The sequence below is a fragment of the Equus quagga genome, chromosome 5, assembly GCF_021613505.1.
Source record: "Equus quagga isolate Etosha38 chromosome 5, UCLA_HA_Equagga_1.0, whole genome shotgun sequence".
In the NCBI taxonomy this organism is placed as follows: Eukaryota; Metazoa; Chordata; class Mammalia; order Perissodactyla; family Equidae; genus Equus; species Equus quagga.
Window position 1 is genome coordinate 39,414,241 of NC_060271.1, and position 17,910 is coordinate 39,432,150.

General features: G+C 42.0%; 1 protein-coding gene across 9 annotated transcripts in view; it reads right to left on the reverse strand.

The window, feature by feature from the left end:
- VPS13D (vacuolar protein sorting 13 homolog D) overlaps window positions 1–17,910 on the reverse strand; it is a 253,122-nt gene that overhangs the window by 108,908 nt on the left and 126,304 nt on the right. For all 9 annotated transcript variants that reach the window (XR_006888444.1, XR_006888443.1, XR_006888445.1 and 6 more), the window contains 5 exons: window positions 13,501–13,664; window positions 12,468–12,576; window positions 10,140–10,319; window positions 8,248–8,364; window positions 7,276–7,425 (listed from right to left, as the gene is read on the reverse strand). Coding sequence is in view for 6 of the 9 variants with exons in the window: in XM_046660125.1 (XP_046516081.1) it covers window positions 7,276–7,425; window positions 8,248–8,364; window positions 10,140–10,319; window positions 12,468–12,576; window positions 13,501–13,664 (720 nt within the window). In the remaining 3 variants the exon portion in view is untranslated. The remainder of the gene's footprint in view (window positions 1–7,275; window positions 7,426–8,247; window positions 8,365–10,139; window positions 10,320–12,467; window positions 12,577–13,500; window positions 13,665–17,910) is intronic.

Genomic DNA, 17,910 nt, shown 5'->3' on the forward strand with positions numbered 1-17,910 from the left:
TCACTAGAGACCAATGACAATAGCAGCAGTAATAACAGAAGCTGGACTTTATTTGGTGAGTGCTGTGTGCCAAGCACCACACTACTCACCTCATATGCATCACCTGGAGTCACGTGACACCTACCATGTCGGAGTTAGTAAACTAAGGGCTCCACTGCGATCCTTACCACAGCCTCCTGAGGAATATCACTGTCCTTATGACACAGATGAAGGAGCTGGGGAGGGCGGCCCTTGCGTAAGATCATACAGCTAGTCACGACGGAAGTAAAACTTGAATCCAGGTCTGTCTGACCCTAAAGCTAACGCTCTTAACCCCTACGTTATCGATGCTTCTCTCACTCTAAATTCCTTGACGTAAGAAAATTAAAACTAGAAAATCAGTAGCAAATGGCTACCAAATAGGCATAGTTGCCTATCGTAAAGTCAACTCCCTTCTAGGACTGAAAGGATGACCTCAGTAGCATTAGGAAATGCTGACCCAGCCCCGATCTGCACCACAACTGAGAACACACTGTCCACACTCAGAGACGTCTATGAAAGCCAGGAGGCTCCCCACAGGAAGCCCCATCTCCACTTTCTGTTTTATACCCAAGGTCCTTGCTAGGAAGAGAAAGGAGGAGAGAACACGCTGGGAACCCCTAAGTGTGCTTTCTCCACATCACCTAACATATCCCTTACGACAGCCCGAAGACTAAGGATTATTCCTCCCCATTTTACAAACAAGTAAACAGAAGCTTAGAGAGGCCAAACCGCTTGTCCACATTCACAGAGCTAGTAAGTGGAAGAGTTGGGATTCAAATACAAGTGTTTCTGGCACCAAACCCTCTGACCTTTCCAGTACATCACACGGGTTTCCACAGAGCCATTTTGCATAATCACTTCTGACTCTCCTTCTGCGGGCCCTCAAAGTGCAGGGATAAGGGTGAGAGACCTGGAGCACTTTTTCCTACTTCCATTCTTGCCTCCCAACAATGTACTCTCTATACAGCAGCCAAAGTAATCTTTCAAAAATACAAATCAGGGGCCGGCCTGGTGGCAGAGTGGTTAAGTTTGTGCACTCCGCTCAGCAGCCCAGGCTTCGTGGGTCAGGATCCCGGGCACGGACCTGAACACCAGTCATCAAGCCACGCTGTGGCAGCATCCCATAAACAGAGTAGAGGAGGATGGGCATTGGCACAGATGTTGGCTTGGGGCCAATCTTCCTCACCAAAAAACTCCCCCAAAAACAAAAAAAGGAATCAGGTCATGTCCCTCCTTCCTTTACATCCTTCAGTAGCTTCCCCTTCTCTTAGGATAAAACCAAACTTCTCATTACAGCCCCCAAGGCCTGGACCATCTGGATACTGACTGCTTCTCCAGCTTCACCACATACCACTCTCCTCCAGGCTCACTATGATCCACACGGGAGCCCCTCAATTCTTCTCAGTGTGGGCAATCCTCCCCTCTCCCAGAGCCCCTGAACTCTCTGGGAGCGATTCTTCCCCTAGCACCCTTCTCTATGGTTTGCTCATTCTCCTCCTCCACGTTCAGCTCAGCTCACTCTCACTTCCTCAGGAAGATCTTCCCAGGCCACTTTATCCAAAGCAGCACCATCCCTCTTTATTCTTTCATAGCAATTATCACAGGTTGTAATTATTTATATGCTCGTGTGCTCACTTACGGGCTGACTTCTTCCCTAGGCTGTTAGCTCAAAGAGAGCAGAAACCTCATCTTTTGCGTCATGGTTGGCTCTCCAGAGCCCAGGGCCATGCTGGGCACACAGCTGATGCTCAGTAAGAATTTACTGAGTGAATGAATCACCTGTCACATCCAATAGATGAAATGAAAATAAGGTCTCACCTTACTCTGACCTCTCCTTTGTTCTTTCCCCAAACACATTTGACACAAGGTGAACTGACTGAGAATTACTAATTCTAGTTTTATTCTCCCAATTAGATTATATGCTCCTTAAGGATAGGACTATATTTTATTTTTTTTTAACATTCTTTCTCATAGCACTGTAATCATGGTAAACTCTCAAATCTATTTTCTAAGATTTATAGCACATATTAAATCAAGAGGTATTATAATGAAAATTTTTTTTAATTAAAGTAAAAAGTTAATGAAATCAATGAATAGCAAATTCATTGGATCTTCTCTGTAAGGTTAAAAAAAGATAGACAAAGAAATATAGGTACGAGATATTAACTTTCTATCTGTCCTCAAAGAAATGGGATGTGATTAACTCTGCTATTTATGATACATGAGAAAAGAAAAAATTCTTCTGAAAAGGGGTTTTGGCATGGATGGAAGTCCATGAGGTGAGTGGAGCCCCTGTCAGGGGAACACACTGCACCCTCCCAGGAGGAACGCGGCTGTCCATCACGGGAGAGACCACAGTCTAGTCTGGCTCCTTCTTTTGGAAATGTTTACAGAAACTGGTTTTCCGGACATTTCAATCTTGGTGGAGGTTGGAAAGGAGAAGGTTCCAAGTATGATGTTACAAAGAGATGGAGGAGTTGTCCCGACAGCACGACAACACAACTCCAGCAAAAATTGTCAAAATTAACTTTTCCAGAACTCAGAAAGTTCATCAAAGGCTTGCCACAATCCAGGGATGATTTACTTGAGAAAATTAGCTGAAGTTCAGCAAGGACAGTGAGCTCTGTGCCATTTCCTCTGTTCCTACTCCCACTCCCGCTCCCCAGCTCCACAGCAGCCTCAAAAACCAACAGCCCTCCAACCTGGTGAAGACACAGCAGCTGGCAGCCAGGGGAGGGGCCTGCGCGAGTGCGTGGGTCCCCAGAGGCCCCTCCCAGAGAAGTGTCGTTTCTTGGCTTGTCTGGCACCTCTCCCTCTCCTGATATTGGTAATTTGTGTCTTCTCTTTTTTTCTCCTGATCAGACTCATTACAGGTTTATTAATTTTTCACTCTTCTCAAAGAACCAGCTTTTGATTTCTCTACTGTAGTTGCTGGTTTCTATTTCATTGATTTCTTCTTTTTTTTGAGGAAGATTAGCCCTGAGCTAACTACTGCCAATCCTCCTCTTTTTTGCTGAGGAAGACTGGCCCTGAGCTCTCATCCATGCCCACCTTCCTCTACTTTATACGTGGGACGCCTACCACAGCATGGCTTGCCAAGCAGTGCCATGTCCAGACCCGGGATCCAAACTGGCAAACCCCGGGCCGCCAAGAAGCAGAACGTGCGCACTTAACCGCTGCACCACCGGGCCGGCCCCTCACTGATTTCTTTATTATTTCCTTTGTTTCAGTTATTTTGGGTTTAATCTGTTTTTTTTTTTGAGTTTTTAAAGATGATACCTGAGTTCACTGTTTTGAGAACTTTCTCCTTTTCTAATGAAAAATATTTAGTGCTACAAATTTCCCACCAGTACACTTTTAGTGGCATTCCACAAATTCTGATATGTTGTGTTTTCATCTTCTTTCAGCTCAAAATACTTTAATTTCTGTTTTGATATCTTCTTTGATCTGTGTTATTTAGAAGTGCATTATTTAGTTTTCAGATATTTGGGGTATTTTCCCAACCGTCTTTCTGTTATTTCTACTTTAATTCCATTGTGGTCAGAGGACATACTGGTGTGACCTGAACCCTTTTGCACTCGTTGAGAACTATCCTATGGTCCAGAATGTGGTCTGTCTTGGAAGTGTTTCATGTGTCCTTGAGGAGAGTGTGTTTGCTGCTGTTGCTAGGGGGAGTGCTCTATACATGTCAACGAGGTCTAGCTGGTGGACAGTGCTGTTCAAGTCTAGTCTATCTTAGCTGATTTGCTGGTTATTGGTTTTTACCAATTATTCAGAGAGTGGTATTAAAATCTTCTATTCTAATTGTGCATTTGTCTATTTCTTCTTCCAAGGCTATCAGTTTTTGCTTCATAAATTTTGAAGCTCTATGATTAGCTGTACAAACATTCAGGATTGTTATATTCTCTTGATTACTTAAATTTTATCACTAGGAAATTATCTTCCTTATCCCTGCTTATATGCTTTGCTCTGTAATCTATTCCGTTTGATATTAATCCAACCACTCCCACTTTCTTACGACTAGTGTTAGCACAGTGTATCTTTCCCTACTTTTTTCCTTTTAACCTAGCTGTGTCTTCATATTTAATGTGTGTTTCTTGTAGGCAGCACATAATTGGGTCTTGCTTTTTTATCTAAACTGATAATCTCTGCCTTTTAACTGGAGGTATGTATAGCATTTACATTTACTTAATTGATATAGTTAGGTTTGAATGATTCTATCTTGCTATTTGTTTTCTATTTGTCTCATCTGTTCTTTTCCACATTTTCCTCTTTTTCTGCTTCCTCTTGGATTAATCAAGTTTTTCTGGTCTTTTTTTTCCTGAGGAAGATTCACCCTGAACTGACATCTGTTACCAATCTTCCTCTATTTTGTATGTGAGCTGCCGCCACAGCATGGCCACTGATAGACGAGTGGTATAGGTCCACGCCTGGGAACTGAACCCGGGTTGCTGAAGCAGAGCATGCCAAACTTAACCACTGGGCCACCAAGGCTGGCTCAATCAAGTATTTTTCATGATTCTATTTTATCTTTGTTGGATTATCAGTCATAACTCTTTTTTTTGTCACTTTGGTGGTTGCTTTAGGGTTTATAGTATTCATCTTTAACTTAGTCTACATTCAAATGACATCATACTATTTCATGTATAAGAAAATTACAGTAATATACTGCCAGTTCTCCCCTTCCAGACTTTATGCTATTGTTGTCATGCATTTTACTCTGACATGTTATAGACCCCAAAACACAATGTTATTATTTTTGTCTAAACAGTTATCTCTTAAAGAAATCTAATAATATAATATAAGAAAATAATGTTATATACAGTCATGCACTGCATAACAACGTTTCAGTCAACAACAGACCACATATACAATGGTGGGCCCTTAAGATTAGTACCATGTAGCCCAGGTGTGTAGCAGGCTATATCATCTAGGTTTGTGTAAGTACACTCTGTGATGTTCACACAATGATGAAATTGCCTAATGACACATTTCTCAGAACACATTCCCATAGTTAAGCATTGCACGACTGTATTTACCCAAGTAGTCACCATTTCAGGTGCTCTTCGTTCCTTTTTGTAGATCCAGATTTCCTCTGGTACCATTTCCTTCTGTCCTAACAATTTTTTTCATACAGATCTGCTGATGATAAACTTTTTTAGCTCTTATGTGTCTACAAACATCTTTATTTTCCCTTGTTTTTGAAATATGTATGTGCTAGGCATGGAATTCTAGGTTGAAGTGGGTTTCTTCCCTTTGGTACTTTAAAGATGCTGCTTACTGTCTTCTTACTTGCATTGTTCCCAGTGAGAAATTGGCTGTCATTCTCACCTTTGTTCCTTGCACGTAACATGTCTTTTCTATTCTGGCTGCTTTATTACTACTTTTCAATAATTTGATTATGATGTGCCTTGGTGTAGTTTCCTTCCACTGAGTGTGTGTGTGTGTCTGTGTGTGTACATGCGTGCACATGCTAAAATTTCTTCAAATATTTCTTCTGTCCTCATTGTCCTCTCCTTTGGGGACTCCAACTATTCATATATTAGGTTGCTTGAAACTGTCCCATAGGTCATTGATATTGTCTTCTTTGTGTGCTTAATGAAGACTGTTGCTGAGTTAACATCTGTGCCAGTCTTCCTCTATTTTGTGTGTGGGTCACCTCCACAGCATGGCTTGCTGAGCAGTGTGTAGGTCCACACCTGGGATCCAAACCTGTGAATCCCGGCCCACCAAAGCAGAGCATGTGAATTTAACCACTAAGCCACTGAGCCAGCTCTTCTTTTTTCTGGATTATTTTTTCTCCATGTATTTCAGTTTGGACAGTTTCTACTCCTATGTCTTCAAGCTCATTAATCTTTTTTTCTGCACTGTGTCATCCGTTGTTAATCCCATCCATTGTATTTTTCATTTCATTTTAATCTCCAGAAGTCTGATTTGAGTTTTTTATATCTTCCACGTCTCTACTTAACTTTTGAAATGTGTAGAATACAGCTATAACAACAGCTGAAATGTGTGTCTGTGAAAATTCTCACACCTGTGTTAGCTCTGGGTCAGTTTTGACTGATTGCCCTCCTCATTATATGTTGTGTTTTCCTGCCCCTTTGCACACCTGGTAATTTCTGATAGGTTGCCAAGCATCTAGCACGTTGTCAGGTGTTGATATTTTGTATTTTGCATGCACATTGTCAGGTGTTGATATTTTGTATTTTGTATCTAGCACGTTGTCAGGTGCTCCATATTTTGTATTCCATTAAATGCTGAGCTTTGCTCAGGGATAGAGCTGACTCACTTGGAAACAGACTGGTCCTTCCAGAACTTCCTTTCATGATCTGTTAGGTAGGTCTGGAGCAGTGCTCAGCCTCGGGCTAATTATACCTCACATGGAGGCAAGACTTTCTGGAGGACTCTTCCCAGTGTCTCATACATTGTTGGTTTTTCCAGTCTGCCTGGGGGGATCAAGCACCATTCCCAGTGGTGGGTAAGCAGTAGGCTCTGTCCCTCTGGCCCTTTCAGATGGTTTGGATGGTAGTTTCCTCACACACATCACTGATCCATCCTCTGTTAAATACTCACTGGGCCTCTCTGGGGATCTCCTGATTTTCTTCCTGTGCAGCTCTCTCCTCCCAGGTAGAGAGTCCTAGGAACCCTAGATGCCTTGGTCTCCGTGACTCTCAGTTCTCGGCTCTGTCTCAGTTTCCCCGCCCAGTAGCATGGCCTGGAAAGTTGCTCAAGGTAGTAAGCTGGGGCAATTGCAGGGCTCACCTCTTTTGTTTCCCACCTCTTGGGGGTCACTGTCCTTCACTGTCCGATGTCCCGTGGCTTGACACTATTATCTCATTTCATCTGAATTTTGGGGTTTTTCACGTAGGAGAGTAAATCTGGTCCCTGTTACTGGTCCAGTTCCCTTATTTCTTCTCCACATGATAAATTTCAATTCCTCTAAATGATGGTTAGATGATTTCCTATTGTTTCTTCTGTTGGCAAGATGGGGAACCACGGGTCCCCTTCCTCCATGCCACCTTGACTAAGTTATCTAAATTACTGATGGACTAGCTACTATATTCAGAATTCTACTATAGAAAAATTAGTGAGACAAATGTAGGTAGAAATAATTATTTTCACAGAATGATTTTTTGAAGACCACATGATATTTCTGCCAAAGTATTAAAGTTTTTAGAACACCAAACACTGGATCTGACTGGATGTTCAGCAAGAAGTCAAGGAGATTAATGAGTTCTGAACACCCCCCCTTACCTGTACATCCTGTATGCTGAGTTCAAGCATATGACTGGTTGCCAGCTGTGTATAGTGCACATTGATTCCTGTGAGACTTGCAAAGACCAGTTCTTCTGGGACTTTATTAATTAAGGACAACCCAATTCCACCTTCTAACTTCACAAGCACCTGAAAGGAAACCAAAATATGGCAGGCTGACAGGTTAAAACAGAGCTCAAGGTAGCCAGGAGAGTGCAAGGAAGTAAACAGCTTTAAATCCCGCCACTCTGTGTCTCTGGGCAGGTGAAAACCTCGGAGGAGAGTTGTATTACCCACCTGGATGGCTCAAAAGCCTGTCTCACTAGAAGCCCTTCTCTCCGGGCCCACTCACCACCCCAACCAGAACTCCAGGGTGCTATGATGACACCTCCACCAGAACACTGATGACATTCTGCATTTCCTTACAGGAATGTAACTGTTTGAGAATCTTTCTCCCTATTTGGGATGCAAGTTCTTAATAGGTTATTCACTGAACTTCCATACATCCAACACAGTGCTTTATATACAGAAATTTGATGTTTTTTAAATCACTGAATAAACATCAAATAAGTATGTTTTTCATATTCATCTCATCTTCCTTTTTAAACTTTTCACTTTCTTCCCAATGCCCAAACAGGGAGAGGGGAAGGAAGATATCACAGTCAACTGGGCCCAAAAAAAAATCTAGCTTGCTTATTCTTGACCTTAAGTCCTCTTTAAATTCAAATACTTTAGCTTTCTTTATTGTCATCTTACTTTACAACATTTGTTACATTCTGATTCCACTTGAGCCATCATTTCTATAACATTCACACATTCATGCTGTGAAAACAGTAAACACTGTGAAGCAATACCTATATTTAGAATTCATACAGAGCAGAAAGAAAAGAGGTCTAACCTGAGAAAATCACACAGCAAAATTCTAAAGAAATTGACAATCAAAGAAATGAACTTAAGATATTTAAAACTTACCTCCAATTCCTGCTCTGTATCTGGATTCTTTAATTTCTGCAGCTCTTGTTCAGTAACAGGAAGTTCATCCACTTCATATGATGAACGGTCACTTTTCCATTGGGAGAAATCTGTTACCTGAAGTCAAATGAAACACTGTACTTACTAGGGCTCACACTTCCATAGTGAAACTCATTCCATAACAATGGTGTAGGTCAAAAGTCACTCTGTGCCCAGGAATCCTATGGAAGTTAGTGGTTTCCAAACCAGTGCTAAGGGGAGATTTATGTGACCCCGAGGCAAACTTGGTTTTAAGTCTGGACAGCAAACGCGAAGCTGCAGACCCTGAGAACCTCACACTATGGGGTGCGGCATCGACAGGTGACCTAGAATTACACTCAAGTCAAAATACACAGACCTCAGGATCACTGCGTCCAACTTCTGCCTCACAAGAAGGATACTTTTAAAGAGGCATCGTGGATTATGGCATACTATCTCAGAGGTCACTGCTGCATACCAACATCTTTCCTTTGTCCTTAGCTCTCTAATTACACTACGACCTGACAGATCCTTATCTCCAGCACAGATCTCTCCTGAGCTTCAGACCAATATTTACACTGACTTCTAGACATCTTCATGTAGACATCATACACTTAACAAGTCCAAAACTTAATTAATTTCCCCCAGAAGTCTGCTCTGTGTTCGTCTCTTAATGATGTGGATTATCGTACTCCGAGCTGCCCAAATCAGAATCTTGAAGGCCATTCTTGACTCCTTTCTCTCTCTCATCCCCCCATTCAATCGATCACTCAATCGGACCAGACTCTGCCTCTAAATGAGCTTTCATTTCTGTTCATTTCTCTCCAAACCCGTCCAGCCCGCCCAGGGCCGTTTACTCTAAACCAGGCCACCATGACCTCATCTAGATGACTGCAGGAGCGTCCTAAAGGGCCTTCCTGTATCTCCAGTCTCCTTTCACTTCAGTTCCCCACGTTGCAGCCAGAGCGAGCGATCTAAAATAAATTTCTGATCATGTCATTTCCTGACTACTTGTTGCTGTACAAAAACCACAAAATTTCAGCAAGTATCAGGCTTTTAATGATCTGGCCCCTGCTTCTGTCTCCACTCTTATTTCTTAACACATTCTATGTGTCAGTGGGTCATTCTCTTTTATCTCCGGCCTTCACTTATCAACTTCCCAAATACCATACAATTTATTTATGTAAATTATTGCTTCTTGTTTGTCTACCCCACTAGAACGTAAGCTCCAAGGAGGCAGGCAATTTTATCTGTTTGTTCACTGGTATATGCTCAGTACGTGGAACGATGCCTGGCTCCAATGGTGCTCAGTAAATAACTAGTAAGTGAGCACTCCCATGATGAGCGCGCAGTGCCTCTGCCCTTCCCTCTCTAATTGGCTAACTCCTTTCGGTTAACCTTGAGATCTCTTTAAACATTACTTCTCTTAGGAAGCCCCTCCAGTCTCCAAATCCAAGAATACCAATCCTTTCTGTATACTCCCCATAACAGAGTCTATCCCACTTTTATAACACAACATTTTAATTGTCTGATTAGGGACCTCATGTATCTTTTTGGTGTGAATGTTATTAATATGTCAATTATTTAAATTAATACATTAATATAATGACAACATTGATAACAATAATATGTACTACTCTGGGTGTTATATTCTTTAATTCTAATATTTTATTTTTTATATCATCTTATATTTTACTCACACTTTAATTCTTATAATGACTTTGCGAGGTGGGTCTTATCCCTCGTTCTATGAGTGAGGACACCATATCCTAATGTCCAGCACAATTATTTCAATAAATATTTGTTGAATGACTGACCACTGCAGGAGGCGGGGCTACACTGAGAGTCACGTCAGTTCTTCTATAAATTATCACCTGGAGTGCTCTAGTTGGTCCATCTGGGATGACTCGGATGGATAACATTCCAGAACCAGGCCTCATTTTTTGGTTAATAAATTGTTGTTCGGGTGGAACTGGCCCCAAAAGCTCCATGGAAGTGTCGGGACCAAGAACAACTTCAGCTCCATCAAACAGACCAGAAAGCCCTCCTTTGGCCTGAAGGACAGAGTAAAGACGTGTAAGAAAAGGCAAAAGCAAATGCACTGACTTTGACAATCTAACATGTCATTTGAAACAAGTCACCAAATTTAAATTCTCTTCTGAAGGGTCATGGTCAATGCACAGCAGAGCATTTACTATTTTTTCACCTTTAGAGATGATGAAAAACAGTAGGCTTACTTGGGGAAGATGGAAATTATGCTATATGAATTTAGGGAATCATGAGTAAGATGATTCCATGAATAGAATATAGTGGTTTAGTAGTAACTTCTAGCTAATAAAATAAGCTTTAAAGAAAAGTACCCAAAGTCCTGTTTGTCTCAGTATTCTCATTAAAGTTTGCTTAAAAATCTGAAACAATCTGAAAATAAGGTAATTATTACTACCACTCAGCCTTCCAATAAGAAGAAAATTCTAGAGTTGAGAACCTCCCTAAACAGGCCTATGGCTGGGCAATCAACTCAAATATGCAAAAGACAGAGTCTCTTGGAAAACGAAATAGGGAGCTAGGAATGTCAGCTTAAGCCTAGTTCTTCAGGCCTTTGGAGAAAAGCACCTTCCTGCTATGTGCCCCAAGTAAACTGGAGTCTACAGGATGACGCTTGTGAGAGCGCAACTACAGGGCTAGAGAGAACAACGGCTAGAGCGTCGAGGTCTCCTTTGCTCATCTTTAAATACTTAGTGATGAGTAATGAAAAGGAAACTCTGAGCTGGGTTTATAGGGCAGGTTTCAACACGGAGAAAGCTTTTTATGACTGTTGTAAGTTTAGAAAGAAAGTGCACACACAACCTTATAAGGGCAGTGTCGGAAAATGTTTTAATGCTTTCAATTACTTTATTCGGAATAATAAGATTAAAGCAAGCTTATTTCCCTAACGAAAACACATTCTACTCTGCTGAACACTACTGTTATTATGGGGTCATTCACAAGCAGAGAAATGACTAAATAGATTCAGGGAACAACAAACACCACAAAGGGGAAAATGCTCCAAGAGAATCGGAATTACATGGGCTTTAGAAACAAACCAGAAGTAAAGCTAGGGTCAGACACAGAACCCACCAATTACTACAAGCCTTCTTTTGCCTGTAGAAGTCTGAATTGTATTGCTAATTGAAAATCGCAAATCCATTCCAGATGTGTGCTTCACATAAGTAAGCAGCTTGTCTTTGATGAAAAAAGCTCAGGGCAACAGAGATAAAGAAAATAAATCTCAGCAAATAGCAGTCAGAGGCTCCTTAGAGTTTTGTACATTGCCCTGGCGAACAATCTCCCATCACTGAAGGACAGACTGGTTCCCACCAGGCCAGACACAGGAAGAATTCTCTAGCCAGGGCCTGATGTTCTAATGTTTTACCTTCTGGGTAAAACCTCAGGCTGAGGCAGAAATGCACAGACAATCACCTGTGTTGTTCTGCTATACACCCAAACCTCTGAGACAACTTCCTAGCCACTCATCTCAGATCCATGGTCTCATTCCTGGCCTGAAACCAGAAGAGCAGAAAATCCAAACTCTTGGTAATTTTCCAAATATGTATTTGCTTATTACGGGGTAGACTGGCTGAGTAGACAACAGAGGAAAGTGACCAGTAATCTTCATTCTGACATTTGCTACAGTGATTAAATGCTTATTTGGGCACCACTAAGAATGCAGAAATAAACAAAATCAAGAGCATGTCGAGCCCATGATGATTACTCACCATCTCACAGGACACTTCACAAAAGACTCCTAGCTATTACATTAACTTTATAGGCCTAAAACTCATCCATCTAACTTAGTGGTACGCTTTTAGCTAACATTTTTCTTTCTTTTTTTTGAAAATTACATAGGTAGTTTGTCATCAAATGAAAAAATCAACACCAGCCAACAAAAAAGAATTCTATCACTCAAAGAGGATGGAACCTCTGGGTTCACAATGTGTTTGTTATATATCACCTTCAAGAACACTTCCCAGGTAAATACACACAAATGCACAATAAAAGTTTCTTGACTTTCCTTTAACTAAAGTGGAATGATATAATAGATATTTGCTCCATAATTATTTTTTCCCATTTAACAACGCATCACGTATATCCTAATCAAGACTTTGCTTCAAAGAAGGTTTAACTACTGCTTGCTGTACCTGGGGATGTCAAAAACGACTGACCTGGACCACCAGTCCATGTAACCCACATGTCAGTTTTCCTTCTCGAAAATTCCACGTCTGAGTGGTGCTTCGCCTGCGATCAGGCTTTCTCAGCATCAGTGGCTCATATCTGGAAAGGGAAATGCAGTGAGTCCTCTGAGGCAAATATTTCCAGCCTGAAGACAACATCAGAATCATGGTTTTGCTCCTCTTCCTTCCAACATCCTCTGCCCTTAAAGTCTACTGGGCAGTAAGCTTGAATCCTACGGCAGCAAGTATCTCAACGAATAAAGAAGAATAAAACAAAATGGAAATAACAAAAAAGGGACATAGAGTGCTATTAAGACTTTAAAGATTCATAATACAATATAATAATATGGGTTCTTACATCCTCACAATGACAAGTTATGAGGCAGTATGAGAAGGGCTTTCTGCTAAACATATTTTAAAATCTTTTCAATAGTTCTTTTGCTGTTTTATTTCCAAATTCTTTTATTTTACATTGGGCTTTAACCTGTAAGTCATCTAAAGTCATTCTAGAAGTAAATAAGGTATTAACTGAAAACAAATACACTGATTTTTATGGAGAAACTAAGGCACAGGTAAATAATTTATTCACAGATAAAGGGTTCATCTGAACCCAAGGAGTTAGTCATAAAAGCAGATTTGATTATTCTCTTAATAATTTATTTCTGCTTTGAAAAGATTTAACACAATTCTTAGAAAGATTAAAAATAAGAAACTGTTCACTTCTAGGGAGGAAGGTGGGTGAAACTTTGGGTCAGAGAGACGTTCACGTTTCATTACGTATCCTTATTGTTTGAATTTTTTTAACATCTGCATGGGCATTTCCATAATAACTTAAAAAAATAAAATGAAGCCCCAAAATATTCATATTCAGGAATGTGACAGGTTTCTGTTATTGAAGAAAAATATGAATATAAAAATACAGATTCTTACTTCATTTATGGAACTCTCCCTTTCGGGTATAGATGTCCTCTGAGTCTGAATCTGAAAGCAATGAACTTGAATGAAAAGTTGCCTAGAAAACTACCTGTTGTCCGTTACCGCAGCAAGACCAGCAATATCTAAGATGGCAGACCCCTCGGCAGAGCGGGCTGCTGAGGGCTTATTGGGGTTGTGAGGCACCGAAGAGCCCTCGTGGGCCAGCATGCCCGTTCCAGTCATCCTCCACAGCTGGGAACGCTTCCCTGGCTCCTGTTGCGCAGAGACAGAAAGAGCCATCATGCATAGCCACAGCTTCACATAAGGGCTTCAGGAGCCTCACACAAGGGCTGAACGAGTTCTCAAGTAGGAACTGTCGACACTTAGACATTTTCCCACATCATATAAATGCTTAAACTTTCATTGTTGTCAATCCCTAGATGCACTTAGGATAAAATATGCTAAATTCCTGAACCAAACAATCAAAAATTACAAATAATGTCAATTTAAAAAATGTATTCTTTTCAGGGTCCGGCCCGGTGGCACAGCGGTTAAGTGCGCACGTTCCGCTTTGGCAGCCTGGGGTTCGCCAGTTCGGATCCCGGGTGCGGACATGGCACCGCTTGGCAAGCCATGCTGTGGTAGGCGTCCCACATATAAAGTAGAGGAAGATGGGCACAGATGTTAGCTCAGGGCCAGTCTTCCTCAGCAAAAAGAGGAGGATTGGCAGCAGATGTTAGCTCAGGGCTGACCTTCCCCCAAAAAAAAATTTATTCTTTTCATATACTTAATATTTTCTGAGCAAGCTAGTCAGTCGAGGTTCAGTCTAATCTCTTCCACTAGCTAGCCACGACAACTGCTGTTCCAGATGGTGACTCTCGGCACCCACGCCTTAAAGAGTGATCCAGTTAAACGAATTACATGAATTATAGGTGATATTTGCAGTATTTTGTCTCCGGCAATCCTCACTACTGGCAGACAACCAGAACCTACCAGAGGGCTTCTCCTCTCCCATGTTTATAACGGAAGCATACTATATTGATGGTTTCCAATTTACAAGTTGATTGTATTCAATTATTAAGTTGACTGTGTTCAAAGGTATACTAAGTTGACTGCTGTTAACTCTAAATATATTTTCTCCTCAGGAATATTTTATAAATAGCATTTGGACTTGCAGGTAAATCCATGAGAGTAGATATAATCCATTATATACAAGAAGTAACAATAATAAAATAAAATAATAACATTTATTGAGAATTTACTATGTGCCACCACTGACCCATGGGATTTATATGTGGTAACTCACTTAATACTCAAAAAAACCGAATGAGGTGTATACTATTATTATCTCTTGTCACAGATGAGGAAGTTAAGACTTAGTGAGATGAAGAAATTTCCCCGTAGTCACACAACTAGCAGGTGGCAGAGTGAAGATTTAACTCTCTGCTGCCTGATTCCAGAGCCGACCTGCTTAACTGCTGTGCTACACTGCTTTTCTAACACAACCCTTCAAGTTCCATTCCAGTAACACCTAACCATTCAGAACACTCTTTCTATGGGAGAGTATACTTTAGCTCGACCTGTCAGGACCACATCCCCTCTCACCAGGAGGGAGCTTCTCCAGACACTTCTGGGTACCGCACACTTATCCACATGCTGCCCCTGAGTTGGAAGGACAGCTTCTGCATTATATTTAAAGTAAAAACTAACAAAGTAATATGGATGCTGGAGTCAAACCCTAGGATTTGAAACCCAGCTGCACCATTTACTAGCTGAGTGACCTGAGACAAGCTACTAAATCTCTCAGAGCCTTTGTTTCCTGATCTGTCGGGGGGGAAATGAAGCTACCTCTTAGGGTTCTTGTATCAGTGTAACAAATACAAGGCACTCAGCACGTGCTCAGCACAGGGTATGGCCTCCATAGATGTTTGCTACGTCACTATGATTACAACTTTTTACATAGCACTTTATGTACATTATCTTAAGTGACTCTTCTTACAAACCTGGGAGACCAGCAGGAAAACAAGGCTCAGTGACAACGGTGACATAGCAGATATCATACATCTTTAAGTGACAAAGCCAGAACTCAAACCTAGAAAGCTACAATGCTCTCTCGACTGCCTGCCCCCTGCCTCCTGCATCTGTAAAGGGAGAAGAAACTTCACCTGTGGTCCCCACATGCTGACATCTCTGTTCACAGTAAGAAGATATATCCATCCATAGTACCAAAACCACATGGAAAAGCATCTCAATCATCCTGCAGATGTTCCAGACTGGGAACCAAAGCACAGATGCCCAGGTGAAATCAAGTTTTCAAACATGGATTCCTCTACTGCCTAGCCACATGGACAGACTCATCAGAGTCGGAAACTACCAAAATTTCCACTTAAAAATCTGAGCTGTACCACTCTCCTTCCAGTTCCCTGCCCCTCTTCCCTCACAATTTAGTCCTAAGACCTTTAGATGAGAGTGAGGAAGGCAGAAGTCCATGGGGGCTGTGTGAGAGTGTGCGTGTGTGCGTGTGTGAGTGTGTGTTTGTGTGTGTGTGTGTTGGGGGTGGGTTGTGGTGGCCCAGCCCCACAGTGGGGTGTTGAAGCCCAAGATGGCTGACAATCGATCTATACCAAGTTGGGGAGGGCAGCTTAGTGTGGGTTCTCAAAGAGGAAGAGAAGTGAAGGGGGCACTCCTGCGAGGGGTGGGGGCTGGAGGGGCAGCTGCTCAGCAGGTGGAGATCAGAGCCCAAGCCAGGTACAGGGTGTGTCAACATGGGGAGCAGGGACACAACTGTGGTGATAGAAGACGAGTTACATTCAGGGGAATTGATCAAATTAATAAATATATTCTTAGTGCTGGACAAGGGAGTCACATATATATGAAAAGGGAGAAAATTAGAATGACCTTTGAGATGCTGGACTAGAATTGGAAATAGTGTGAACTGTTGATTTTTTTTTTTTTTTAAAGATTTTATTTTTTCCTTTTTCTCCCCAAAGCCCCCCGGTACATAGTTGTGTATTCTTCGTTGTGGGTTCTTCTAGTTGTGGCATGTGGGACGCTGCCTCAGCGTGGTCCGATGAGCAGTGCCATGTCCGCGCCCAGGATTCGAACCAACAAAACACTGGGCCGCCTGCTGCGGAGCGCGCGAACTTAACCACTCGGCCACGGGGCCAGCCCCTGAACTGTTGATTTTTAATATATACAGATAGACTTAGAAATACGTACATTATAGAAATAAACATATGACATGCGTATGTACATGTATATACATGTCTATATATTACATACGTGTATGTATGCACACACATGTCATGTACACATAAAATCCCTAGCTCTGTCCCCTGAGAGCCTGGAAACAGCGACACCATAAGAGCAACAAGTGCACCTAGCATACAAATCTTAAGTTTCTCTGATAAAAGGGATTAGGGCTCCTTGAAGAAGTGGCAAGTTCCAGGAAAGCTGCAGGGAAGGTAAGAGATGAGCCCAGAATAACTTGCTGTGTCAGAAAGTAAGGAAGTGCTGCAGGAATGAGGGGCACATGTCAAAAGGACACAGAAGGTTAAAGGAGCTCCCACTGGCCAAATATGAGAATTGAGCATAAAAATAAATACTGACAGTAACAGATAAATCCCCAAATAACACAGGAACCCACAGTGACATCCATAATGCTGTGCACAGAGCTGTGCCCCACAATTCCTGTGCTGAAGACCTAACCCATATCGGGATAGTATGTGGAAACAGGGCCTTCGGGAGATAATTATGCTCAGATGAGAGAGTGAGGGTGGGGCTCTCCTATTCGGATTAGTGTCCTTATAAGAAGAGACACCAAAGAGCTTGCTTTCTCCCTCACTGGCCCCACTCTCTCTCTGCCATGTGAGGACAGTGAGCAGGCGGAGGTTTACAAGCCAGGAAGAGGGCCCTTACTAGGGAGTCAAATCAGCCAGCACCCTGATCGTGCATCTCCCAGCTCCAGAACAGTGAGAAACAAATTCCTGGGGCTGGCCCGGGGCGCAGCGATTAAGTTGGCTAAGTTTGCATGTTCCGCTTCTCGGCAGCCCGGGGTTCGCCAGGACGGATCCCGGGTGTGGACATGGCACTGCTTGGCAAAAAGCCATGCTGTGGTAGGCGTCCCACATACAAAGTGGAAGAAGATGGGCATGGATGTTAGCTCAGGGCCAGTCTTCCTCAGCAAAAAGAGGAGGATTGGCAGCAGTTAGCTCAGGGCTAATCTTCCTCAAAAAAAAAAATTTGTTTTAATTAAAAAAAATAAACTAATGCGAAAAAAGAAAGAAATTCCCATTGTTGAAGTCATCCAGCCCATAGTATTTTGTTATGGAAGTCCAAGCTAATACATACATATACATACATACATTTACACATAGAAAATTTGATGAGGAACAGGATATTTGCATAGTCTCAAAGCACCTCTCTACGAAATGTTTATTAAACACGGAGGAAAAGAGAAGCTTCACTTCACAGTGGAGAGGGTGGCAGACACCAACTTACTCAGGTGCTAAAGTCAACA